A 27,761-nucleotide genomic window follows, 5' to 3' on the forward strand; every position below is an offset into this window, starting at 1 on the left:
ATTAAGAGCACATAGCTTCCTTCAAAGAATCTTGGGAACTGCAGTTTGTTAAGGGGTGCTGGGAACTCTGACTTTGTGAAGGGAAAACTACAGTTCCCATGATTCCCAAGAGTCATGTACATTCAGATGTGCCACACCAGTTAGTCCATCTTTGAACTGACTCTCTCATTCAGGACTGACACATATCTTTTTCCTCCTTCCCTGTTGCTTTTGTCTATTGCTGGTTTGTATTAGACACAGGTGACACTGTGGGTTAAACCACAGAGCCTAGGGCTTGCCGATCAGAAGGTCGGTGGTTCGAATCCCCACAACGGGGTGAGCTCCCATTGCTCGGTCCCTGCTCCTGCCAACCTAGCAGTTTGAAAGCACGTCAAAGTGCAAGTAGATAAATAGGTACCACTCCAGCGGGAAGGTAAATGGCGTTTCCATGCACTGCTCTGGTTCACCAGAAGTGGCTTAGTCATGCTGGCCACATGACCCGGAAGCTGTCTGCGGACAAATGACGGCTTCCTCCGCCTATAGAGCGAGATGAGCGCGCAACCCCAGAGTCGTCCATGACTGGACCTAATGGTCAGGGGTCCCTTTACCTTTAATAGACTCACCCACCCAAACCCCTCCAAGCTGCGAGCAGCCCATGTCAGAACCAAGCAAAAGCAAGTATGTTCAAGAGGATGGCATGAAGGGTATGTTCAGTGGAAGTTCAGTGAATATTTTGCCATGCATGTGATCAGAATGCACACAGCATTTTAACGACAGGCTCATTGCATGTCATGATGCAAGGAACTGTGATTTGTCCCTGGCTCCTTGCAAAATATTGTTATATGTTTTTTGGGGGAGTATCCCCTCCCCAAACCCAATAAATTAATGAATCCCAGAATCTAGCAAATATTTGGGATATGAATGTGAAAGACAGGCTGCAGAACTGTGCCAGACAAGGAATTCCTGGGCCAGCTGGTACAAACCAGCCTGCCCAGGCTAGTTGAGAACAAAAACATTAACAGACAAAGGTGTTGTTCTGCACCCCTTCCATTGCAGACCTCACTCTTCCCAACAGAAACACAACCCCAGGTAGGAGGCTATAACCCCTGGATTCTCGCACAGCCGCTTGACAGAGATTTGGGTGGCATGCAACAATATATACACTTTGTCATGTTGCAAAGTAGGTACAGAAATAGCTTATTCAATGAATTTGGGGGTTTCTGTTTACAAAAGTGCAATACTTTTATACTTATTTTATAAAGCTACATTATACACTTGTCTGAGAAATAATTCCCGATTATGAGTGTATTTGTAAATGATTGTTTCTCACCTTGAGTCACACCCTAAAATTGTATTACACATAAAACGAATGCTTCTGCTTCCATCAGGACTGCATTTGATTTACAATCTTACATAAAACTGGAAACTCGTTTTACTGGAAGTAAATGTCATTGTTTGAGCTTGCCAGAAAGCATAATTTGTAAATATGAATGTATTGTAAATGCATTTAAATTTGACTTTACATTCACAAAATAGAGCCCCTCAGTGGATGAACATAAAAGTTAAAAACATGAACTAATCCTTTATTGGAAGAGATTGCCAACATCTATCTGAACTAACCAATGTAAATCTGAAAATACCTCTTTGAGGCATATGATGTGGGCATGTCCTGCAGTGGTGTTTTTTTTAGTCACCATGGGTGTTCTGTAAATAGGCAAGAGTAGCTGCTTTGTTTTGAATGATCCTGTCTGTCTAGGGAAAGGAGATGCCATCCCTGTAGAACCTTGACATTAGCGCTCAGTAGGGTCTGAGGAAGCACCAGTGTCCTTTCAGTCCAGATCTGAACAACTGCTGATCCACTAACGTAAGCATAAGCTACCATCCCCATATGGCAGCCCACATATAATTCCCTGCCTGCCTGGGACAATAAAAACAAGTAAACTGTCAAACCCCTGGCAAGCCACCTTAAGTATGTAACTGGATTTCTGGGTTTGGCTTGATGGGTCACAGGCTGAATCAGACTTGCACATCTTATCTATGTATACTTCTATTGTTTCTGGATCTCTTGAAGCATAAGTAACTGATAATAGACATAGATTGAAAACTGAGAAACATGTGTTGTTGTTTTGTACAGTACTTTTGATTCTCCACACTAGCAGAGATGAGTTTCCCATTCTGGCATTTTCAGAAGTGTGCATTCTGGATCAGTTTTTACTTAGCTCTGAAGACATTAAACACTTATTCATTACTTACTTCTTACAGAAGACTTGCTATATTGCCCACTGCATAGTTTCCCTTGCTTTTCAGTCTTGCAATTCCTCTTTAAATTGATATAACCAGAGCTCTCCATTGTTGTCATATCAACACCTAGAGCTTTTGTCCAAACAAAATTCAAGGTCTTAGCCATTGCGTTTAGTTCGTGCCGTAAATCTTCAGCCTGATGCTCTTGGAAACTCCTTGTTTACTTGCACTTTTGGTCTCGCTCTTCATTATCTTGACACATTCTCTCTGCAGCTTATTATTATTATACTTGAGTCTGCATATTTTTATGCCAACAAACCGTGTGTGCAAATGCAGCAGCTTCAATTCCTTGACCTTCATTGATTATGTTAACTTGCGTTGCTCTTGGAAACCTTCCCAGTTTGCAAATTGGACAAGGTTAGCCAGCTGCTCATACCCTGTTCCTGTATCTTGCTATTTACATAGCGCTGGCCACTGAAGATGCTCAGCTATTTGCTTGTGACATAGAACACAAATCTCTGGTTGACGGAGGCAGAGTAGGCCGGGCCATTGCAGCAGCTCCAAACCACTTCAGTGTAAAAAAAAAGAAAGAGACCAGATATAATGAAAGCTCTACTTGTAATACAAACCAACAGTGGCTGCTGGTGCCACTCCACTAGGCTTTCTTCCACGTGGCAAGCTGCCAGCCAATCTGTAAAAAAGAAAAACAGAAATGTGGGCTAGGAACGGACAAGACCGTCATTTTCATTCTCTCTCAGTTTCTCGTTTGACCAATCTTCAGTTCACCACACTTCTACATCAGTTTGCAATATTTACCTAATTAAAATAAAAATGCCCATGAAAACAAACCAGCATTTTAGTGTGCATTTCTCTTGATATACACATTTTATGTGCTATTTTGCCTAGGGTGGCCATATTTGAAACAGTGAAAATCTGGACAGAAAAGTGTTGTTTGGGGGGTGGGGAGCAAAGTTGTTGAGTTCTAGTTCTGCCCAAATTTTTGAGCTGTTTTTATGTAAAATCGGCAAAAACTGCACTGCCGACATGGGCTGCCATACGTCCAGATTTTCCCGGACATTTTTGCCAATTTCCACCTGGACACTGCTGCTGACACCAGTATTCCAGATATGTCCGGGAAATCCCAGGTATATGGCAACCTGATTTTTGCCTAATTTATACACATTTGAAAGAACTCCCCCCCCCCTTCCAATGCATTCTTGTGTGTTATTTTCACCATTATAGGCATTTTCCTATGCACACTTTCTCCTAATACACACAGTTTTTGGCAGAAGAACTGCACTGTATAATTTGGAGGAGTATAATTTTAGAAGAACAGCTTCATTTTAAGACATGTTTAGTTTGGGGAAGTACATGTTATATATAGGTTTGCATTTAAATGCAACCCGAAATGAATTTCTCCCCCAACCCTAACGTTAACATACGGTACAATCTAGATAACCTTCCTTCTGCCTCCAACAGTAGAGGTAGAATATAGCCTTCACGCAACTAAAGCTGCTAGCTGCTAACCTGAGGCTCTCCCTTAGGGTTGCCATATGTCTAGGAAAACCTGGACATGTCCTCTTTTGGAGGGCCAACATGCCCATCTGGGCAGATTTTTACATTTTAAAGGAAATGTCTGGGGGTTTTTGCTCGGGCTCAAGGCTTAAGGCTCTGGCTGCTCTGCATGCTGTGACCACTGCCAGCCTGAGCCTGAGAAAGAGGCAGGAGGGCAGGGCACCCCTTTCTCTGGCTTGGACTGGCAGTGGCTCAGGCTGTCCTCTTTTTTGCTCTTCAAGATATGGCAAACCTACACTCCCTACACCTTTCAGTCTACAGATATGAGGCTGTTGTGGTATCTTCTATTTTCCCCCAGGGCCTTTGGTGCTCTTTCTCCTGCCTACTGTCATAAGCAGGAAACCAGATGTGCTACAAAGCAGTGGGAGGAAGGGAGAGAAACCAATGGACAAAAAATTATGGCCACTTAAAAGAGTCTGTGAACAAAAAATGCCAATTTTCCGGCTGAAGGAGGATGAATTTGCAGTTTTATGAGAATTTACACCTCCCGATTCAATCACTTTGACATTCTGATTTAGTTTTTGATTATACATCTCTGACATACATTACTGAGGATTCTACATTGCTGACAGTTAATATCAGGACTTGTATTTAGAAGGACAGGATATTGATACCATGCTGTCAGGAGGGAGTAAGCTGACAAGGCAATGAAAAATACAGAGGGTGTTACCAGCTTTAAGGCTGCTACTTTCTTATGTGTGCCCCTTGTTGGATATAACTTTGTTTTCAGTCAGTTCTGTGGGGCTCTGCAGATCAGAATGATATACAGGCAAGCAGCTGACTATATATGAAATTGGAATTTGCAAACCTTCTACTGGGTGTAGCCAAGCTAAAAAACCCAAGGTGGAATAAAATGATGTTAATTCTTACATGCCAAATAAGCATCTTCAGTTTACAATGGAGGAATAATGCCCAATAGAAATGACTTGAAACAAACATACCTAAACCCTGAAAATATTAACATTTTGGGGTTTATGTTGTATAAGTAAGCATTCACCCAAAGAGTCACAATTTTATTCCAAATTACTACAGTTCAGAAGTATGTGACTATAGCTGTTCTGATCTCTCCTCAGAAGGGAGAGGAAATATTGTATTCCCCCCCCCCCAATTATTTTGTGCTTTCATCCTGTATTTTTATATTGTGAACTGCCCTGAGCAGAGGCGTCATCTTCTCCAGTTGATTGAGGGCGCCCAATGCAATGTCCTGACATCAGTCGTGTGACATCATGAGGATTGGATGGGGTGGAGCCAATGCCCTCTGAGTATTGAGGAGGCCCAACCCCCTCAAAAAATACATGGTGGGGGACGACATTGTCTTGGCCTATAGGAGCAGGCGCTGATGTCGCTGAGATCTTCAGACGAAGGGTGGTATACATATTTAATAAATAATAACAAAATAAAAACCCATGAGGCAAAGCAGCAAGAGTTTAAGCACCTCAGATAGCACCTCAAAATGCAAATCTTGCTCCAACAAAAGCAGGAGTTGACTAAGTCTTTATGAATCCCTCTGCTCAGATTGCTGCCACCGCCACCACCTCAGGTGGTTTCTCAAAGCCCAGCTTCTCTGCCTTCTCACCTAGTGTGCTCCTTGCTCTGCTGGGCAGTTTTTGTGGAGAGGGAGCTGATAGGCTCCATGGATGCATTAGACTTGGAGGAAGACAGGACTCAAGTTCATTTACAGAGGTTCCTGACTTACAGCCTTGGGATCACTGCCAGGCCCCTGGTTTTGTTCCTTAGCTGGCAGTACAGCAGGCCCAGACTTCACCAGCTCATCCTCCATCCCTGAGTATTTATCACCACTCTAGTCTGGGGCCATTATTATTACGGTAGTTCCATTTAAAAATAGCACATGGGACAGTGGTGGAGAAGCTACGGCCTTCCAGTCATTGTTGAACTACAACTCCCATCAGCCCTGACCATGGGCTATGTTGGCCGGGGATTATGGGAGTTGGAGTCCAACAATATATGGAAGTCCAAAGCTTTCCCACCCGTCCCATGTGCTTTTTCTAACCATCAATAACAAGCAGTGAACCTGGGACCTTCTGCTTACAAAGCATGTATTCTGCTAGTGACCTTTGGCCCCTCCCAAAATATTACATCACTCATGCCATTCAGATGACAATTATTCCCACAGTTAGGCTAGATGCAAAAACATTGTACCAGCTCTTAGGCCACAACAATGTGGCACATTTCCTGGATCTCATCTCAAACCAAAGGACTTTGAGGCTAAAGGGAGCCATTTCTAGATGTTCCTTACTCTAACAGAATTCAGAAGGCTCTTGCATACTTGCAAGACTCTCACAACTAGGTCTGAACTCCAAAATAGGTTCTATTTATAACACAAGCACTCTTTGATTGGGAATCAGAGTTCCAGGCAATTAGCTAGCAGAGTTTTAAATTAGTTGGGATCAATGAGAGTGATGGATATTTTGCATATCTGAAAACTAAGCAACTATTTAGACACCTAAATTGGGTGATCTTGTGCATAGTTATCCTTGAGTTACTGCCACTTAAATCAACATGACTTAAGGGTTCCTAATTGAATGCAGGACTGTTGTTTGCAGGTGCAACCCAAAGAAAGTTAGGGATGCTTAATTCTCGTTGATTTCAGCGTGACTTGGAAGTTAGCTTAGGCTGGAATGCATTCCTAAGGTTTAAACAGAGGTAGCAATTGAAATCCAAGATCCACCGTGGTGAGCAAGTTAGGATCCAGTGGGTCTCCAGCTCAGCCAGTTGAGTTCTGGTTCAGCCAGGCTACACATCCATAAGTCCCCAACCTGAGCTCAGCTGGAGATATGCCATGTAACTCCTCCATCCTGGCTGAGTCTTACATTGATGTAAGCCCTGAAAAATGGACATTCTGGGGGAGTGGGGCCGGGCAGGCAGGACCATATACTGAACTCCATTCAGCTCAGTCATGTGTGACCTGACAACCCACTGGCCCAAAGGTGGTGTAATTCAGACCACATTTTTAATGGGGAGGAAATGGGCCCAGGTTCACCTCCACACACAACTCTGAAAGAGCACTCAGGATCCAGCATAATTTACAGCCCATGTTCAGCTTATTTCACTTCCACAGTGCAGCTCCTCATGTAGATGATGCAGGGAATTTGCACTCAGGAGACAGATCTCAGGGCACTCGGTGAAAGGCATTTTGCACCTAGGGAATACTCTCCACAAACACAAGGTCCACCATGAAGTCCAGGAAGGGAGAATCACACCTGCTACTGGAGGACTGGGAGATATGGTGAGCTCCTCAGCAAGTCCCCTGTGGCCAGGTAGGGCAAACCCAGGAACATTTTCTGGAGCACCTTGTTCCTGCGGGCTTGGACCTGGGCTTGCATCAGGCAGAGCTCCTTAATGACTTCCCTGTCTAGTTGGAAGAACTGGTAGCATTCCAAGTCAGCCAGAGTAAGCTTTCGGAAGTGGGCAGGTATGTTGTGATGCCTCCACACCCTGTGCTGCGCTTGTAGCAACAGGTAGTCCCCATTCCAATGGTGATGCTAGCTGAGCTGGCTCTCTGTGTTTTGATGGCTTTCACCCCTTTTCTCTCTGTGCCAGGTTGAGGTTGGTTCAGCCAGCATTTGCCGCTCCCAGTAGTTCCAGTGGGGTTTGGACCAGGCATACTTTTTTAAAAAAGGTAAAGGACCCCGGACAATTAAGTCCAGTTGCAGGCGACTCTGGGGTTGAGGTGCTCATCTCACTTTACAGGCCGAGGGAGCCGGTGTTTGTCCGCAGTTTTTCTGGGTCATGTGGGCAGCACGACTAAGCTGCTTCTGGTGTAACAGAACACCAAACACCGAACTTCCTACAAAACCCTGGAAGTGGAAGTGTCTTCTGCAAATGCAGCTGGAACTTGGGGTCCAAGCAGCAAGAAAAAGACACATCACAGTTATTATAATAAAAAAATGTGAGTAAAACTTTGAGGAATCTTTATTTTGAAGAAAGAGAGGATAATAAAAATAAGATGTTTGGAAGAGCAATCATATGGAAGATTTAATCTTTAAAAGTTTATATTGCATCTTTTAAAATAAATCAAATACGCAGAGCTGTGGCAAAGAGAGACATTTGCAATTTAATGAAAAAAGATTACAAGGATAAATGGCTTCATGCAACTAAATGCTCTATTTCTTATCTAGCCAAGAAAATGCAAGCCAAATTTGTCATTGCTATTAAAAGCAAAACAATTCCTGACAAATTTATAATATGTGCACCATAGACATTCTGTATTAATTTTCCCAATGTTTGCATATAACAATATATGAGTAATCATCAATCTGCCACATTAGTATATGCATTTCAGTGTGCTCAGTCTCAGCAATGAGTCTCACTGAGTGTCTTGAGTCAGAGAATAAGATACTTCTAAACACATGCTTTTGAATTTGTGCATGCTTCCATTTTTACTGGTGTATTTGAATTTGCTTCACCCCCATGGCTGCAGAAGAGCACCATGCAAGGAATAGCCTCAGATGACACACCAAAGTTAGTCACACCTATGCATGGTTTTATTGAAACACATGGCAGTCAAAACGGCTGCGCTAGTCAAAGATGTTTAAGATTTAAGCATGCATAAGTAATACCCCACCCAAAGGAGCTCAAATAAGTTGGCATGAGACCTTGGTTTTGTTTGTGGTGGATATCTGGCAGTTCTGCTGAAAGAAAGACCACCTCTATTCAAACAGATGAGGCAGGGCTCATAGGACAACAAATATCTGGGCTTTTTTGTGATAGTATTCACTAGTACTGAGTACTTTTACCTTCACATCTTTCCCCCCCATTTTGCTGCCTATGGCAGGCATTTTGTGCTGCACCCAGGGCGCATCTCTCCAGATGTGAGTACCGGCCCCTCAGTTTTACCCACCCACCCCCCGCACCAAAAGCACTGCTGGATACGAAAGTGCTCTGGATTGCTAGAGGGGCTTTGTCAAAATATTCCAACGCTGATGGATTCCAAAGCTATGGCTACTGTAGGGATGGGAGCATGTATGGGATGTGACGGACCTCTCCTGCTGGTACAAAACAAACCAACCCTAAGAGTGAGCACTTGAAAATATTTATTTAGTTTTAGCTTCTAAGGGATGCCTTTGTGTGGTTTCAAATTAGTTGTCACCATCATGGAATTGAAGAGTTGGAAGGGGCTCTGAGCATCATCCATTCTAGCCCAACCCCTTATAATGCAACAATATGCAGCTGTCTCATATGGGGATAAAACTTGCCACCTTGGCATCATCAGCACCATGCTCTAACCAACTAAGCTATGTGGGCTAATGTAGTTTCATTTAGGCTTTACCATTATTTCAGTGGAAATCCTGCCTGTGTCCTATTATCTGTAACTACAGCATTGTTCATCCAAATGGCATGTTTTCAGACATTCTGCTCCTCCTTGAGGCCATTAGACTTGATACATTCCAGACAGATTTACAAGAAGAAAATAGAGTAAGTACTCTGAAAATACACAGAGCTTCAAAAAATACAGAATAAAAACACCCAATTATTAGTGCTGCCCAAATGCCTGCAAAAAAGAAAAGAAAAGGGAGATTCCAACTAAACATCAGGAAGAACTTTCTGACAATAAGAGCAGTTCAACAGTGGAACGGTCTCCCTCAGGAGGTTGTGGATGCTCCTTCATTGGGGTCTTTAAAGCAAGGATTGGGTGGTCATCTATCACTGAGATTCCTGCATTGCAGGGAGTTGGACTAGATGTCTCGTCCAACTCAACAGTTCTGTGATTCTATTCTATGGTACCAAAATGAAAACAAAGCTGGCATCAGGCAGGGCTTCCTAAGGAAAGCATTCCCTAGACTGGGAACCACCACAGGAGAAGCCTGTATTCTTATGAACACCCTGCAAAACTCCCTTGGAGGTGGGATGCAGAGAAGGTATCAGATGACTTATAACTCAAATGTATTCCATTGAAATGGCACATTGTTTCAAATAGCCTACTTCCCCTCCAAAGAAACAGGCTTGCCACTATGAATGGATGGCTCAGGGTGAGATGCTTGTGGAGAAAAATGGATTGACACCCTATTAGTGTCCTGATCCAAGGTGATTTCTGCCACAAAAAGGAAATGCTGGCTCAAGCAAGATGAAGACCAGTAAGCCAAGGGCTCCAGAACTGACTGGGAACTATGGAAATGTCAGGATACTAGACAAGGGCTGAGGTGTTAATTCAGCATTCTGAATAGCATGGAACACCAATAGTACAATTTTCAAAACAGCAAGTGCTATGTGTGCCGGTGTGGTTGCTTGAGAGCAAACAGGGAAGACTCCCCATGGGTCTTTTCAAGGCTTTATTATCTGTCCAGAATGTTCACAATGCAGATTGACTCAGTTCCATGTCTGCTCACTCGCTAGCAGAATCTGGGAGTGGGCGATCCTTAAACTTTCCCCAGCAGAGTAGTCTTTTGACCCCCACCCTATGCCTCCCCTCTCTGCGCATAAACCGACTGCACAAAGAAGGTGTGGGCAGAGGGGGACCTGCCCCCCCCCGCTTTGTTCCTGCTTGATGCTGTGGCTCTCCCTTGCGTCCTCCGAGCCTTGAACCCCTTCCCCACTCGAGCCGTGGCTTCCCTCCTCCACGGAGGAAGTGCTGCTTCTCATGATCTTCGGAGGCTCCCTGTAACCCAACTGCCCTTCCACCTCTCGCCTCTGAGCTGATGGCAGTTCCCTGACAGCAAGAAAGCCAAGCAGCTCAGAGTTAAAATGAATCAACAAGTTAAATCAGATGAAACACCAGGAAAAGCCTTCCAAAATAAAGACACCTTAACATGTGAGAAAACAAACTGAGGACCACACAAAGTTTGCTGGGGAAGACATCTCACAGCATGGGCATCACTAACAAGCAACGCTCAGTTCTGCACACTTGCAGATCAAATTTCTGTATATGGCCTAGGCGCTGTCAGGATAGCAAAGTAAGAGAGCAAGAATTGGCTTAATAGGCTCCCTGTGGCCTACTGTAGCAAAGAGTCGATTTACAAAATTCTTCACTTTCTGAAACATCTTCCAAGGTGGCAACATGTATAACTCATCCCTATTAAAAATGCCCAGTATGGCTTTACTTTAAGTGTCAAATAGGAGAGGGCGTCTTTGTGTGTTTTGTGTAGACTGCACTTATCTTGTCACTTGTTTCTTTATTCAGGGATGTAATATGAAATGCAAGTTTTCAAAGGAGATCCAGGACCGTTCAATAGTTTCTTCTCAGTACCTGGAAGCCTCATCAGAATCAATAATGGAGGGACATGACTTCAGTCACCCTCATCAGCAGGCACCCAAGCATCTTACCAGAGGATAATCTGTGAAAAAGAGCCTCGTTTAAGTATGAAACGTCTACTTTCCTCACTTCTTATTTTTTAAAATTCTTGGATCAATAGCTTGGGTGGAATGACATCGGAGGAAAACAAATATAATACATGCCATTTATTAGGAAAGTGCTAACTGATGTGATTTTTATTCAAAAATACATCACCAGGTAACAATGAAAGTTTGTTTAGATGGCATAAGTATAGAAGTAACATTGAACACTTTTTTAGCAAACACAGGAAGTGGATTATTTATTGTTTATTTCATAAAATTTATACACCACTCGAAGTTGCTTACGAAAGATAAAACAGTAAAATCAAGAAAAAGATCACAACCATACTTTAAAACATACAAAAGTTAAAATGCTAAAACAGATGAAAATTACACCAGCTTTCTGTGGATCTGAGTGTTGTTGTTTAGTTGTTTTTTTTTTTTTAAAGCAATTTATTAAATTTTACAATAAAAATAAACATGATAAGCAATGTAACATTGATCTTAACATATTTTCACATTTTCTTTGGACTTCCTCACATCTCCCGCTCCCATTTTCATCGTTGAAGCATTTTGTCAGCAATTTATCATCTTATTTAAATTCTTATATCCCTTCTATATTTCCTAATCTTATAATTCTCAGAAGAAGCTAAATTTCACAGTCTTACTTATTTTCTTAAAAACTTCTAAATTTAGTGGTGCTCAGTTATTTTGATCTAGCATCTTATTTAACATTCACTCAAATTGCAATACTTTTGTAAATAGTTCTTAAATTTCTTCCAGTCCTCCTCAATCCTCTCTTCTCCCAGGTTGTTGTTTAGTTGTTTAGTCGTGTCCGACTCTTCGTGACCCCATGGACCAGAGCACGCCAGGCACTTCTGTCTTCCACTGCCTCCCGCAGTTTGGTCAAACTCATGCTGGTAGTTTGAGAACACCGCCCAACCATCTTGTCCTCTGTCGTCCCCTTCTCCTTGTGCCCTCCATCTTTCCCAACATCAGGGTCTTTTCCAGGGATTCTTCTCTTCTCATGAAGTGGTCAAAGTACTGGAGCCTCAGCTTCACGATCTGTCCTTCCAGTGAGGACTCAGGGCTGATTTCCTTAAGAATGGATATGTTTGATCTTCTTGCAGCCCATGGGACTCTCAAGAGTCTCCTTCAGCACCATAATTCAAAAGCATCAATTCTTCGGCGATCAGCCTTCTTTATGGTCCAGCTCTCAACTAAAAAAGAATGTTTTCTGCAGGCACCAAAAAGAGTTCAGTTAAGTCTTGATATCAATAGGCAGGGAATTCCAAAGTGTAGGTCTTATGTGGCACCATCGCCACCTCCACTTGGCTTTTAAGAAGAGAGACAAATCCAGATAGGTTTTATCTATCTATTACATTTCTGTCCTGCCCTTTCTCCCAAAGGAGTCCAGAAAGGACACCTACACCTGTGTGACACCTACAGTACTTTTTCTTGTTGAGGAGTTTCAGGGATTCCTCAAGTTTTAAGACATGCCTAATCTGGGAATTATTGAGACCAGCATCTTCTAACACTGAATCAGGGGAATCCCAGACCAAGTATCCCTATTTTCCAATGACAGCCCCAAATTTACAGGAGCTGTCCCGGTTTCTGATTTGATGCTCGAATGTCCCGCTTTTCCTTAGGAAATCCCTATTTTCATTGGAGAAACATTAGAGGGCACGGAAATATGTGATACCCACCCCACCCACCCCCAGCCAAGGAGATAATTAACTATACAAAATGTAGAAGACATCTGGAGGCAGCCTGTATAGGGAAGTTTTTTTAAGGTTTAAGGTTTTATGTTTTTATATATGTTGGAAGCCACCTAGAGTGGCTGGGGCAACCCAGTCTAATGAGCGGGGTATAAAATAATAATAATAATAATAATAATAATAATAATAATAATAGTAATAATAATCGGGTGAAAATAGGGATGTCCTATTCAGTAATAATACTAATACTACTACTACTACTACTACTACTAATAATAATAATAATAATATAGGTCACCCCTACAGTCATACCTTCGAAGTTGGACGGAATCAATTCCGGAAGTCCATTCGACTTTCCAAAACGGAAACTGAAGTGTGGCTTCTGACTGGCTTCAGGAAGCTCCTGCAGCCAATCGGAAGCCATGGAAACCCCGTTCGGCTTCCAAAACTAGTTCACAAATCGGAACAGTAATTTCCGGGTTTGTGGCGTTCGGGAGCCAATACGTTTGAGAACTAAGCTGTTCGAAAACCAAGGTACGACTGTATTTTCATTGGAGAAATGTTGGAGGGTATGGAATCTGTGGTCTCTGGTGAGTACTGGCTTACGGCAACAGTGTGGCCAGACGCCCAACATGTTCCCACACCGACCAGCATCCAGGTTAAAAAGGTAAAGGGGCCCCTGACCATTAGGTCCAGTCGTGGCCGACTCTGGGGTTGTGGCGCTCATCTCGCTTTATTGGCTGAGGGAGCCGGCGTACAGCTTCCGGGTCATGTGACAGCATGAGTAAGCCGCTTCTGGCGAACCAGAGCAGCACACGGAAACACCATTTACCTTCCCGCCAGAGCAGTACCTATTTATCTACTTGCACTTTGACGTGCTTTCGAACTGCTAGGTTGGCAGGAGCAGGGACCAGACAACGGGAGCTCACCCCATCGTGGGGATTCGAACCGCTGACCATCCAGGTTAAGCATCCAGGTTAAGGCAGCCCTATTAGCCAGAACCTCCTGACTGCAATAAAGTGCAAAGATTACAATCGAATAGAGTGCCTTTGGCCCCATCTAGTATTATTAGACTCATTGTGGAGTTACAGAGAGCAGTAAATTCTATTTCCCTCCCTATACACTGACATACTTGGATGGCACGGCCCTGGGAAATGGCAGCCGGGTGTGATAGTTGGAGTGCCAGAGGGCCCTGCGAAATGCCACTAGAGATAACTGTTACAGCTGGCATGCTGTTAACGACAAGCATTTTCTGTTCCTGGTATGGCCACAATGCGCTGCATTGCTATCAAAGGCAAGTGAAATTGCTTCCTCTTAATGTTGTAATGTTGCACCACCGAAAGCCAGAATGCTAAGCAATTATACCTGACACTTTCCCTTTTACTGCTCACCATTGCTGTGATCCTTATTTCCAGTTTCTCCACAGACTGGTCTAATTTGCCTTGTTTGGGGGTGTGGATCAATCCTTCTTTATGCTCTCCGCTTGTCTATAGATTGTTCGCATGTTGCATCTAAAGGAGGGCCTCGCCCAATGTGACCTGCAAAGTTTTGATGTTCTAGAACTGCCTGTTAAGATAATGATCGCCGAGCTCACAAGCGAATAATGGCATGAAATGACTATCGCAGATGGTTTGTATTTTTTATATTTAAAAACTCCCCAATTTTATTTATTTTCAACTGCAGATCCGGTTGACCAGAATACAGTGGTACCTCAGGTTACATACACTTCAGGTTACATACGCTTCAGGTTACATACGCTTCAGGTTACAGACTTTTCCTGGTGTTTCATCTGTTTTAACTTGTTGATTCAACTTTGGGCTGCTTGGCTTTCTTGCTGTTTTGAAAATTGTACTATTGGTGTTCCGTGCTAGTGTCTGATTTTGACAACCTAGTCTAGGTATTGAGACAGTACTTGTTCCTTTCATCTCAGGTGAAGGTTTGCTAACTGTGGTCCTAAACCTAGAAAATGCTGAATTAACACCTCAGCCCTTGTCTTGACCTTGCCATAGTTCCCAGTCAGTTCTGGAGCCCTCAGCTTACTGGTCTCCATCTTGCTTGAGCCAGCATTTCCTTTTTGTGGCAGAAATCACCTTGGATCAGGACCCTAATAGGGTGTCAGTCCATTTCTCTCCACAAGCATCTCACCCTGAGCCATCCATTCATAGTGGCAAGCCTGTTTCTTTGGAGGGGAAGTAGGCTATTTGAAACAATGTGCCATTTCAATGGAATACATTTGAGTTATAAGTCATCTGATACCTTCTCTGCATCCCACCTCCAAGGGAGTTTTGCAGGGTGTTCATAAGAATACAGGCTTTTCCTGTACAGTGGTACCTCGGGTTACATACGCTTCAGGTTACATACGCTTCAGGTTACAGACTACGCTAACCAAGAAATACTACCTCGGGTTAAGAACTTTGCTTCAGGATGAGAACAAAAATCATGCTCTGGCGGTGCAGCGGCAGCAGGAGGCCCCATTAGCTAAAGTGGTGCTTCAGGTTAAGAACAGTTTCAGGTTAAGAACGGACCTCCAGAACGAATTAAGTACTTAACCTGAGGTACCACTGTAACGGTAATTTTTCAACACCGGCATGCCAGTTTACGGACGTGAGCTGCCATTTATCAAAACATGTCTCGGGCTGAAAAATGGGCAAGCGAATGCAGATGAAGAGCGGCTGATTTATGCCCCGTCAGATGGCTTGTGTTCTGCTATATCTCTAAGCACATCTTTGAAAGGAATCATGCTTTCTTTGTCAGGTTTTGATGAATAGAAAAATTCCGCCAGGTATGTGAATGAACAATAACAGGGATGAATGTAGGGCACCCTGTCTATTGATTGCCATGGTTTTCCATTGATCCCTCTATTGCGCAGTAATATCAAAATAAAGATCAATGCTTTTTTGGGGGAGGGGAGAGCTGTCATAAAGTATGGGGCTGCTGTGTAGTACAGCTGAATACACTTTGGAGTTTAATCTAGTTACTAGTGAAATATAGCATTACATTTTCCAGTAAACGGAAACTATTCTAGAATAGCATTTCCATGATCTGATCAGAAATAAACAAGTCAGTTCCCATGTTGCTTATTTCGACTGGTATCACATGGGAAATAAGAATGAGATTAGAAAGGTTTCTCATTAAGTTTCATATTGTTTCTTCCATGCCATAACAAAGTAAAACCAGTATGTCATAATGGCTAGAGTGTTGAACTAAGACCTGGGAGAACAGGGTTTGAATCCACATTCACCCATGAAGCTTGCTGGGTGACCTTAGGCTACTCACAATTTCTTACCCTAACCTACCTCACAGTTGTGAGGAGGAAATGGGGAGGAGGAAAACCATGTGACCACCTTGAGCTCCTTGGAAGAAAAGCTGGTATATAAACGTAATCAATAAATTAAAATAAAATAAGGTTTGGTTTTCTGCTGAACAGCAAACTGCATTGTTTTTACCAGATGCACTTCAGGTAATTTCTGCAGCTGAGAGGAAACTGCAACTGGTAACATTCAGCACGGACACTGCTTGTTCCCTATATAATTAGAGCCACCTTCACATGGGAAAATTGCATCCATGCAGAAAGTTGCCATTTGTTTCCACTGTCTGACTAAATCAAGAAAATCATTTTCTATCTTTCCCAGGTGGATGTAAAGCAAAGCGAACATGAATCACTCGATAAAAAACATTCATTCCTGTCCTGGAATCAAGAGAAGGCAGTTCCTGAAGCATCACTTCGCGCAAAATGAGGCTTCTCAAACTCCCCTTGAAAAGCAACTATCATTTTGTTTTCAAAACACAGAGAATCGGCCATTGTGTTTCTCCCTCGCAAAAGGCCTTGGTGTAGCCTGAAATGGTGGCTGTGTTCTGTCTCCATTGCCTGAGGCAATATGCTGGGAATCACATGGGCACTATTCAAGTCCCACTCAGTGGCATAGCGGGGGGTGGGGGGTGGCACAGGGACGGTTGTCCTGGGTGCAAAATTGTTAGGAGTGCAAAATTTCAACACCAGGTGCTGCCTCAGTACAGCTGTGTGCTTTTGTTGCTGGGCTCCATTGAAAATGGCTTCTCTATCTGAACCAGGAAGTGACCTCTCCAAACAACAGAGCAACCCATCTTTTCTTATCTCTGCGGCTCCGATTTCCTGGGTTACACAGATGCTGTTAGGCAGCTGAATACGCATGTGTACTCCGTCCATTTCCCTCCCTCCCACCCACCCTCCACGCAGCCCCAGGCACTGGCAACCCACACAACACCACTGGTCCCATTTGCAAGTTTTCCATAAGAATCTTGTTGACTACGGCGAGAGCAGGAGGACCATGTTCTGGATGGGTGTTTGACCTAATCAGTCGGGACTCCCTTACGTTCTTATGAAACCGGCAAAAACTGAACAGCATCCCAACAGAAAGTCTGCTTCTTGTTGTTGTTGTTTAGTCGCTTAGTCGTGTCCAACTCTTCGTGACCCCATGGACCAGAGCATGCCAGGCACTCCTGTCTTCCACTGCCTCCTGCAGTTTGGTCAAACTCATGCTGGTAGCTTCAAGAACACTATCCAACCATCTCGTCCTCTGTCGTCCCCTTCTCCTTGTGCCCTCCATCTTTCCCAACATCAGGGTCTTTTCCAGGGAGTCTTCTCTTCTCATGAGGTGGCCAAAGTATTGGCACCTCAGCTTCAGGATCTGTCCTTCCAGTGAGCACTCAGGGCTGATTTACTTAAGAATGGATAGGTTTGATCTTCTTGCAGTCCATGGGACTCTCAAGAGTCTCCTCCTGCACCATAATTCAAAAGCATCACCATCCAAATTCCATATAAAGACTGTGACTATGTGCAAACTCCTATCTAGGGCTTCAGTGTCAGCCAATTTTATCTTCAAACACACACACAGAGAGAGAGTTCCCACCACCATCTCCAAATCCAAATGAGATTTTGGGACTATACCATGGTGAGACCTGGATATACATACAATATCCTTCCTGAACTGAGTCACCCAGCAATCTCCCTCAGATAGACTTATGCTTCAGTCAGCTGCTTTGCTGTTGGGCCAGGTCTGGGGCCTAGAAAGGGCATTTTGTAGCGGTCAAGCACCAAGCAGATATAATTCTAGGAGACAGCCTGGAGCTGGGATCCTTCTGACATCATTTCCACAGGTTGTGAACAACGGAGGAGTTAAGCCTTAATGCATTTCTAATTAGAACTTGGGAGAAAAGAATATGCTTCTTTAGGCAGCAGCTCAGCAAAGTCTGGGCCTAATGGCATGCAGATGAAAGTCATCAGGTTTTTTTATAGCACAATCCTATCTGTGTCTGCTCAGAGTTAACTCCCATTAAGTCCAATGGCACTCGCCTCCAGGTATGTGTGCATCCAATAAAGTTATACTGGTCTTTATTTGTATAGAAGATAGTTCTTTTTTTGGGGGGGGGGAACTATCTGCAATTGTCAATGAAATGCAGTGTCAGTTTCAAACAATGGAATTCTTCTTTCTCATTCAAAAATAGATTGTGTCCGCTTTTTTGTCATAAAAAAGCAGTGCCACAAGGAACCATATTTGTAGCAATTTTACTAATGATATTTTTATGGCCTACATAACCATGAAAATATGCATATAGCCAAAGACACTTATTTTATAATAGCACTTAAATGCAGAAAATGTGACTAGTAACTGTTGGCAATTAGTGTGTTTCATAGAAGAATGGCTTAGACTAATATGCTGATTTAAAAAGAAAATAAATCCATAAACCTGTTTCATAGCTACGGAGTCTGAAGTGTGTGCCTCGCCATCTGGAGTCAGTACTTGTCAGCTGCCCGGAAATACATTTGCTCAGGTTTTAAAAATCAATTTGTAGGAATATAGCCATTTGCTCCATTGTCAAATATTTGCTCTTACCTATGTTTGATTATGGAGATTGTGATATGATCTCAGTCATCACATTTACAGTCATTAAACAGTAAATGTCAAACTCCTTTGAAAGTCTTCCCCCCATACCTTTGATCTTTTGCACCATATGTATTATGTATATTATGTATATGTATTATGACCTGTATACTGAAATTCCCGCACAGCCGTTGTTCTGATGCAGTTATTATAACAGCATAAGGGGGTATTCCAAAAAGAGAAAGCTTAAATGTGTTTTGGACAATTGGCTCTGTTTTTCTCCTTATTAATGGGAACTGCAGCATTTCAACATGTGTTGTGGGATCACAAAGGAAAGGAAAAATTGGATGTGAAATGAGCGTGACCCTTGGAAGAATGACTGGGAGGCTGACCATATCAATCAGAGGGGTGATGACTACAAATCTATTGCATTTGTGGAAGATAGAGCTATTGATGGCAACTAGCCATGGTTCTACATCAACCTCTATGTTCTGCCTCTATAGCTGGAGGCAGGACAGCTCTGAATACCAGTTGTGGGAGATCACGAGTGAACGCTCAAGTCATCCTTTGGGGTTTGTCATAGGCATCTGGTTGGCCACTGTGAGAACAGGATGAGTCCCTGAACTAATCCTGCAGGGCTCTTCTTACGTTCTTAAATACAGGTGGTGACCATTTTGCGTGGGGGTCTCGTTCCTGAAGCTACGGTACCAAGCATTCCCTTCCACCATTTCAAACTGTTGTGCACAGCAACCTTTCTCTATTTCCTGTTGATGTCTCACTGATGAAAGTGCATTTGTAGGTGCTTTCCCCAAAAAATAAAAAACAAAGATGGTGCTGTGGGTGCTATTTTAAAATGTACAGATTCTATTCATGATTCATTTCACTGGCACTCTTTGGGCATTCTGCACATGACTGTAGTCACATTGAGGCAGAAGGGGGGATGCACCCCTGCCCCACTGTTGCAGTTCCCCAGCTTTCTTGCCCATAACCAAGCATGGGGGGCATTTTAAGGGTGGGGAGTCTGTTCTATGCATGCAAGCTCTCCTGTGATTGAGTTTTTAATCAGAAGAAAGCCTGTATATATAGACCCTATTCAGACCTATGACCCCAAAACATGAACCTCGGGGGTGGGCCCAAGGGGCCAGTGATAGATGGGGCAGGGCCAGGTGACAAAGCCCCACTGGATTGCTCCATCCATTTGGGATCATATGGAGAACAGCTTCACCATTTCCATACCTGGTTCAAGGTTCTCAATCCTTGGCACACCCAGGTAGGACAAGGAAAGACTCCTTTGTATGAAAACCTGGAGAGCTGCTGTAAGTCACATAATACTAAGCTAGATAAATCAACTGTCTGACATGTATAGAGAAGCTCCCTGCGTTCCTATTAGCTCACAAAGAAGGGGAAATGTGGACAAATGAGCAACAGAAATTAACAGACCCAAAGAACACTCCGTGACAGAGACCTGCAAGCGGCAGTTTTCTTTGTGATTGTTTTTCTCGTCTTTGCCTGTCTTTGACCATAATATAAAAGAACATTTTCAAGCAGCCATAAGAACAATGACTGACTGTCAGTCTCCACATATGCAATCAAGGACTCTGTGCTTCACACCAATGGCCTTCTGTAGCCAGTTTTGGGATGGCATGCGGGACTATAAGGAGGTAGGAGTAGTGACCTCCCTGCACATAAATATGTGTTTTATCTCACACTACAGAATCTTAGGGTCATTGTTTCCATTAGATGCTTTCTTTGATGTGTATTCACATGTAGTTTCAAAGAAACGTTACAAGGGAAAGGAAGCACTGCTTTACAGCCAGGTAATGGAGCTATAAACCCGTAGGTGTGTTGTCTGTCAAATCTTGACTACTGACGAAGGGTCAACATGGTAACTCCAAAAGTGTTCTTGTAAATATTTACAGTGGTGCCTCGCAAGACGAAAAGAATCCGTTCTGGGAGTCTCTTCGTCTAGCGGTTTTTTCGTCTTGCGAAGCAAGCCCATTGACGGGATTAGCGGATTAGCGCTATTAGCGGCTTTTAGCAGTTTATCAGCTTATCGGATAAGCAGATAAGCGGCTTAGCGACTTAGAAAAAGAGGGGGAAAAGGAAAAAAAAACCCAGGAACTCGCAAGACATTTTCGTCTTGCGAAGCAAGCCCATAGCAGATTCGTTTTGCGAGGCACCTCCAAAACGGAAAACTCTTTCTTCTAGCGAGTTTTCCGTCTTGCGAGGCATTCGTCTTGCGAGGCACCACTGTATACTGATGTTCTGACCACTTAAAAACCATGAAGCCTCTAGGTCAAATGAGTGTTTGGTTAAGAAAAGAATACATTCTTGTTAACTGATGCTCATGCAGCATAGATTCATGTCCAGTTATTGAGTCTACCCCTCTCCCAGTGTCTGCTTTTTAAATCAGCTGTTCATGTAAAATACACTGAAATCACTTGCCTTTGGTGGAGAGAATACTATTAATATATTTTACTTGGAAACCTTTCAAGTAAATAGTGATATCTAACTATTTATTGCCTCATTGAGTCTGGGTAACCATACCCTCCCCATCATTAGTGCGGATGGAAGTTAGACATCGGCACTGATGGGTAAAGATAAATTCTTGCTAGATAGGGGAGCTTAAGTAACTGCTGTTTTTGAAAAGAAGCCCTGATAAATGCATGCATGAGAGGAAAATGAAGGTGGCATGCAGGGTAATAGAATTAATTTTTTAACATGTTTTCTCCGCCCCCTCAATATACATAGCATTGGTCATGTGATACCAGAGACTAATAGATTGCTTTTTGCCAACTGTTTATAATAGCTACTCTGAGCCTTGAATATCCTAAAGTTCTAAATGAATATTTGAGCCTCTCTCAAGCACAATAAAATAATTAACAAAGACAAAAACTGAAGAATAGGAGCACAGAAAACATGAAAATGAAATGGGGGAGGACACCCAGAGACCTGTCAGCTAAAACATTTTGTCCAAAGCATAATGAATTGAGATTTCTTTGATTATTGCTCAATAATGATGGACACAAAAAGGTGCATTCATATTTATCTCTGCATGGAATCAACCTATTTAGTGCCCCATTTGAGTTGGTATAGGGAACCACTTTGGCCCAGGCGTCTGGATTCAAAATTGTTTATCCCTGCCTCCCCACCAGCCAATCACCAGATACCATATGACACCAGGTGGATCCCCTGCTATAAAGCAGTAGGGCTTGTATTTGGCCTTGTATTTAAATAGTGATGAATGCAAGCCCTGTTGCAAAGGAACTCGCAAACCATGTGCTCTCAATTGTTATTTGGAAGCAGTGTTTGACTCCAGCACTGTTTAGGCACCAAATGCAAATCCTGCTCAGAATGGTTCCATTCTGGAGCTCCCAAGTGAAGGTGATCCATGACTAATTCAAGACCTACTTTTGGCATGGACTGTGTTGCCATTTTTGTTTCCAACCTTCAAGTCTATTTTTCCATTTACTTAAGGATGGCTCCAACTCATACACAGCAAAATTAGATCTATTGTTATTGACTTGGAATTATTGTATAATTCTAGTGATCAATATATTTATCACAATATCCAAATTAGATTAAGGGATATTGAGAAACAAAACATTGAGTCAGCTGTAAATAAAATCTGCTCCCCCAAGTTCTGTGGTTTAAATACAACCAATAACAGAATCACTTATATCTCAAAGTTAATAATTCCAGCCCAACACAGGCAAGAGTGAGGCGTGGGTCATGTGACTCACCCAAGAGCGCATTCTGGAAGATGCATGTCCCAGTTTCAGGCTTGAAAAAGTCAGACGGTATGGTAATACTAGAGCCCAGGCCCATCCAGTGAAGCCTAAAGACTTGAAACAGACAAAAAGAAACACTTCTTAACACAGCGCATAGTTAAAACTATGAAAGTTGCTCCCACAGGATGTAGCAAGGACCACCAACTGGATGGCTTTAAAAGAGGTTTAGACCAATGGAGGATAAGTCACTGTGAGAACAGGATGCTAGACTCTTCTTATCCTCTAAATGTGCAATGGCAATAACTATGGTGTATGTGATGTTATTAAGCCTGTTATAACTTGGGGTTTCTGCATGTCTCCCAAGCAATCTCATGTCAATGACAATCTGTCTAAATAGCTCTCCCATTTATCTGACCTTCTGGTTATTCAAATGTTTTAGACGCCCTCCAGGCAATTGGATAAATTATGTTTGTACTCTAAAGTTTACACCTATTCATTGTCTTTTTGGTCCTTTTGAGCAAATATAGTAGGCTTGGGAGCCTGAACTTAGCAACATTCACTTGCGACTCATATATATTATTTCGTTCTTCCTCTTACTTCCAAGCGCTAATATTATATCATAATCATAATTCTGCACTCACTGCTGCAGGCTTATCGCAAAATCCATATTAATCACATTTCACTGTAAGCCCTCCCAGCAGTTTCATCTTGAGATCAAACCATGAGTACTCCCATTACAATTATTATTTATCCATTTCTATAGCAGTTTTCAGTACAGCTTGATTCACAGTTCTTGCCTGCACAACAACTGTGTGTGAGAGAGCATGACTTGGCCAAAGCAATACAGGGTGTGTCACTGTTGAACAACCATTTGAACCTAGGCTTTCCAAATCCACCAACACAATGCAGTTCAATGATCAGTGACTATTGGTCCTCACTTCTAAATATCTAACAGCTATTCAACTAACCTTTACTTAAACTACACCAACTGAAATTAATGGGCCTAACTTAGCCATTTTCACTAATTTCAGTGGATCTGCTCCGAGTAAAAGTTAGTTGAATGCCACCCCAAATCTTATTTGTTCCAGTTTTGTTTAAGAAAGATGCACCATGTAGTATTTGTGCATTATATGCTTCTTAGTTTCCTTTTTAATATTAAACAATAACTGAAGTTGGTCTCTTCCAACTCTATAATTTGATGAATCTATGCAGTAGTTGTTACACTCTTCAACCATTGCCCATTAACCACTAGGTGTTTTTTGTTTTGTTTTTTACAGAATCTCCAGATTCAAATACCATTTGCTAGCAACTGGAAGCAGGAGAGGGCTGTTCTCTTCATATTCACTTATGGGCTTCCCAGGAACATTTTCTTGGCCACTGTGGAAAAGAGAAAGCTATCAGTGGTCTTCTTCCAATTATAAGCTTCAGATTAGGTGTATAAAGTATGGTTTTTATACTTTAAAAAATGGTGAACCTAAAACAGTTCTGTGAGTTGGGGGTTAAGTACTACCTAGGAAATGGAGACAACCATAAACACACTTTCTTGTAAAGGAGTTTATTTGAACTCAGTGCTTGTGTTATAATTAAGCATGCATAGGATTTGGCTGCACAGCGCAAGCTAAAAGGGAAGGGGAAAATGGAGAACACATCCACTATTGGCAATGGAATGGCTATGGGATGGGGCAACATGATGGTTTCCTTATGAGTTTCCAAGTGCATGCGGCTGGCCATTCCTGGAAGCAAGCCAGTTAGCTTCATCCAGTGGAAGCCACTATGCTTTGTGGCTGAAGTCTGAGAGGCAAAGACAGACCTTTCCATTTTGATGCCTCCTGGTCTAAAATAGCTCAGAGTAAAGTTTTGGTTCAGCTGATAAAAAAAGAACTGAGAAACACATTATTTTCAGAGTTCTTAAGTGCCCTTCTTCTCCAGGATCCTGCTTAATATACAGATAAAAATCTTCCTGCCCAGGCAGACAAATGTAACCTACAACTAATGAACTGTCATGTAAATTCTCACCATTCACCTACAATAACTATTTTGGGAACTGGGGAAAAATCTTTTTCTCCACAGTAACCGCCAAGTAAATTCTTAATTTTAATACATTATTTAGCAGCTTCAGTGCAGTTTACCGAAATTCAAGATCTGTCTCCTTTTTGTCATGTAAAACATTTGAAATGGACCACAGCTTCCATTGTAAGTAAAGGAGAGTGGCAGACATAGAGTGCCAGACAGCCTTTTTAATAAACACTAAATTCCAGTGACTGCTGAAAGCCTCCATTTCTGTATATTCCATTCTGTTCTCTTTAATTTCAAAAGTAAATCAGTTTCTAACAACAAAAAGAGAGAGCAAAATCTTGATCTGAGGCCCCATCTGCACTATGCATTTAAAGCAGTATCACACCACTTCAAACAGTCATGACTTCCCCCAAAATGCAGTTTGATGTTAAGGGTGCTGAGTATTGCTAAGAGATCCCCATTCGCTACACAGAGAAACAATTATCAGAATTCCCAGGGAAGAGGGATTGACTGTTAAACCACTCTGAGAATTGTAGTTCCAGGTGATTCTTTGGGGGAAGTCTTGACTGTTTAAAGTTGAATAATACAGCTTTAAATGTATATTACAGATGGGGCATAGGTCTCAAAAGTCCAAGGCTCACACACTACATTCACACTGTTGTCCTTCGAACACTTACTTGAGAGAGTGATCCCACTGAACACAATGGAACTTAGTTTTCAAGTAAGCATGGATAGTCCAACTGTTTTTTCCTGAAACACTGTATGACAAACAATTGCAATTTATTTTGACTATATGGTCAAAATATATAAAATATATAAATCTATATAAAAACCTAACAAACAAGCAGCAAACAGCACACCCTATTTTTGCTGAATAACACAAATGCAAATATGAAACTGGAAAGATAAAAGTTCTAAAACATGCACAACACTCCAACCATAAAACATTATAATTGATGGGACTAGTTTTACGGGGTAAAAATCAGCATCCATTTGGCACAGTAGTCTGTAACTAATTCTATATGCTTTAAATAGAGCAGTATAAATAATGTCATCAGCACATCATAAGAAAAAGTTGTATTATGTGACTGCCAAGAGGAGTGTGGATAAAACAGTGTCATGTACATGTTGAGGAATACTGATAAATTTGTAGAATTATGAAGCAAAATCTGCTGCCCAAGGTGGTATAACTCCAACACCAACACCACCTTCTCATGGTGAAAAATGACACCATGCTGATGGCAAAATTACATCAACATGGGGGGGGGGGCCCTCCCTCACTTATATAGTTAGTAGGACAAAGCCTGAACTTAGACTTAGAGGAAAAAGCTGCAGGCTGAAAGGGCAGGAAAAAACCATGACTGATTTCTGCTTGAATCCGAGACTGTGGCTATGGGAGAAGCAAAACCCTTTTGGGATGCTAAGGCTCCATCGTAAACTCAGATTAGATACGTCTGTAAACTAAGTCATATATCCTATAGACACCAATCTTTGCTGTGTCTCTGAAATATACTCAGAGGCGCAAAGTGATTTCATGCTCTTTTATTCAGCTCATAGTGGTGAGGAGGAATGAATGAATGTCCCCTCAAAATATCTGCTTTATATACATTATTTACACAATGGGTTGCACATGATTGGCTAATTCTGGAATTCTACTGTAAGCCAATCAGGTTGTGGATTCACTTATATCTGGAGCATGATTGGGTAGTTCCTGCCAACCAATCATACTGCTGCATTGTTCTAGGACCAATCAGACTGCTGCAATTTGGATCCTATTGTTCTAGGACCAATCAGACTGCTGCAATTTGGATCCTCTTGTTCTAGGACCAATCAGACTGCTGCAATTTGGATCCTATTGTTCTAGGACCAATCAGACTGCTGCAGTTTGGATCCTATTCAACTCAGTACATAACAGTCTCCTTTCCAAATGGAAACTCAGACCCGGGATGAGCACCTGGAACTCCTTGAATCTTGCACTGCTTGGAGATTGGGGTGGCATACAACAACAACAACAACAACAACAACAACAACAACGTAGACATAGTCATCAGATCTTTCACTGGATGAGCAAAGAGCTGAAGGGGGAGGTGTTTTGTGCGCAAGTTAGGAACCATGAAGAAACACTGCCAGTCAGTGTAAACAACATTGAGCCAGCTGGGCCAATGGTCCGCCTTTGTGTAAGGCAATTTCCAGTGTTCCTATGAGAGCCGCTGCTGGAACAGGAAATATGGGCCTAGGTGAACAAGAGTGCAAACTGGTTTATGGCAGCCTGTGCCTGGAGCTTGGCCCTGAATCATGGGTGTCAGGAGACGAGTTTGCGCTATGCATTTGTGCCGAAGGAAAGGCGCTCTGGGCGGTCACTTTCCTATGGTTGCAGTCGCTCCTTTCTTCCTGTCTGTTTGCTCTTCAGGTAGAAACACCAGATGACAAAAACAGTTGGTGTCAATAGTATATATATATATATATATATATATACACACACACACACACACACACACACACGTATATGTGTGTGTATATATACAGTGGTGCCTCGCAAGACGAAATTAATTCATTCTGCGAGTTTTTTCGTCTTGCGAATTTTTCATCTTGCGAAGCAATGCACCCTGGGTATTAACGGTTTTAAGAAAAAGGAAACAAACTTGCAAGACGTTTTCGTCTTGCGAAGCAAGCCCATAGGGAAATTCGTCTTGTGAAGCAATTCAAAAAACGAAAAACTCTTTCGTCTTGCGAGTTTTTCGTCTTGCGAGGCATTCGTCTTGCGAGGTACCACTGTATATCATTAAGAATATATATATATATATATATATATATATGGCCAATATATATGGTCCTATATATATATACAGGCAATATAAAATATTATCAGAATTGCATTTTTGTTTGTCATTAAACCTAATACAGTATTTATAAACATAAATCATATGTACAAACTGGCTACTCATGAACAAGTTGTGTACCAACCTAGACTTGCCATGGGCGTCGATAGGAACTTGTCGGACTTGGCTAAGGATCTCTAAGGATCTGGCATCCCCCACCTGCAAACAGGGAGCAATACTTGGGGGCGGGGGGATTGCTCTTTTTTAAAAAAAACAAACAAGCAAACAACCGAGTGGCCTTGTGTCCCCGGGGGAGGCATTTGAGTTTTGTCTGGGTCCCCGAAAACCCCATCCCTGGCCCCTCTTACAGGTGGGGCTCTTTGGCTGCTAGACATGACAAGATAAAAAACCGCCTCTGCTTCCTCTTTCCTCCATCGAGCATCCCGGGCGAAAGGCGAGACCGAGGGCCCTTGTTGCGCCTGCGCACGAATAACCGGCCCATTTGGTCACGTGGGAGCAGGCCGCCTGAGG

The 27,761-nt window shown here is 42.5% G+C and overlaps 1 protein-coding gene across 7 annotated transcripts; it reads right to left on the reverse strand.

Moving 5' to 3' along the window:
- Positions 1 to 1,529: 1,529 nt before the first annotated feature.
- Positions 1,530 to 27,732, reverse strand: LOC308458318 (uncharacterized protein; the record flags this gene model as incomplete). Of its 7 annotated transcripts, XM_080973312.1 has the most annotated exons (5): positions 1,530 to 2,911; positions 22,408 to 22,509; positions 23,692 to 23,772; positions 25,089 to 25,169; positions 27,599 to 27,732. In XM_080973312.1, 4 exons carry the CDS (start codon positions 27,730 to 27,732, stop codon positions 22,503 to 22,505), a joined length of 303 nt encoding a protein of 100 aa, XP_080829438.1. In that variant the 3' UTR covers positions 1,530 to 2,911; positions 22,408 to 22,502. The 7 variants fall into 7 exon arrangements, 1 of the variants encoding a protein (XP_080829438.1); XR_013977212.1 differs by lacking the exon at positions 25,089 to 25,169 and having other exon boundaries at positions 27,376 to 27,640; XR_013977213.1 differs by lacking the exon at positions 22,408 to 22,509 and having other exon boundaries at positions 27,376 to 27,640.
- Between the last annotated feature and the right edge of the window lie 29 nt (positions 27,733 to 27,761).

This window comes from Podarcis pityusensis (genome assembly GCF_964106645.2).
Source record: "Podarcis pityusensis genome assembly, chromosome: 11".
Lineage (NCBI taxonomy): Eukaryota > Metazoa > Chordata > Lepidosauria > Squamata > Lacertidae > Podarcis > Podarcis pityusensis.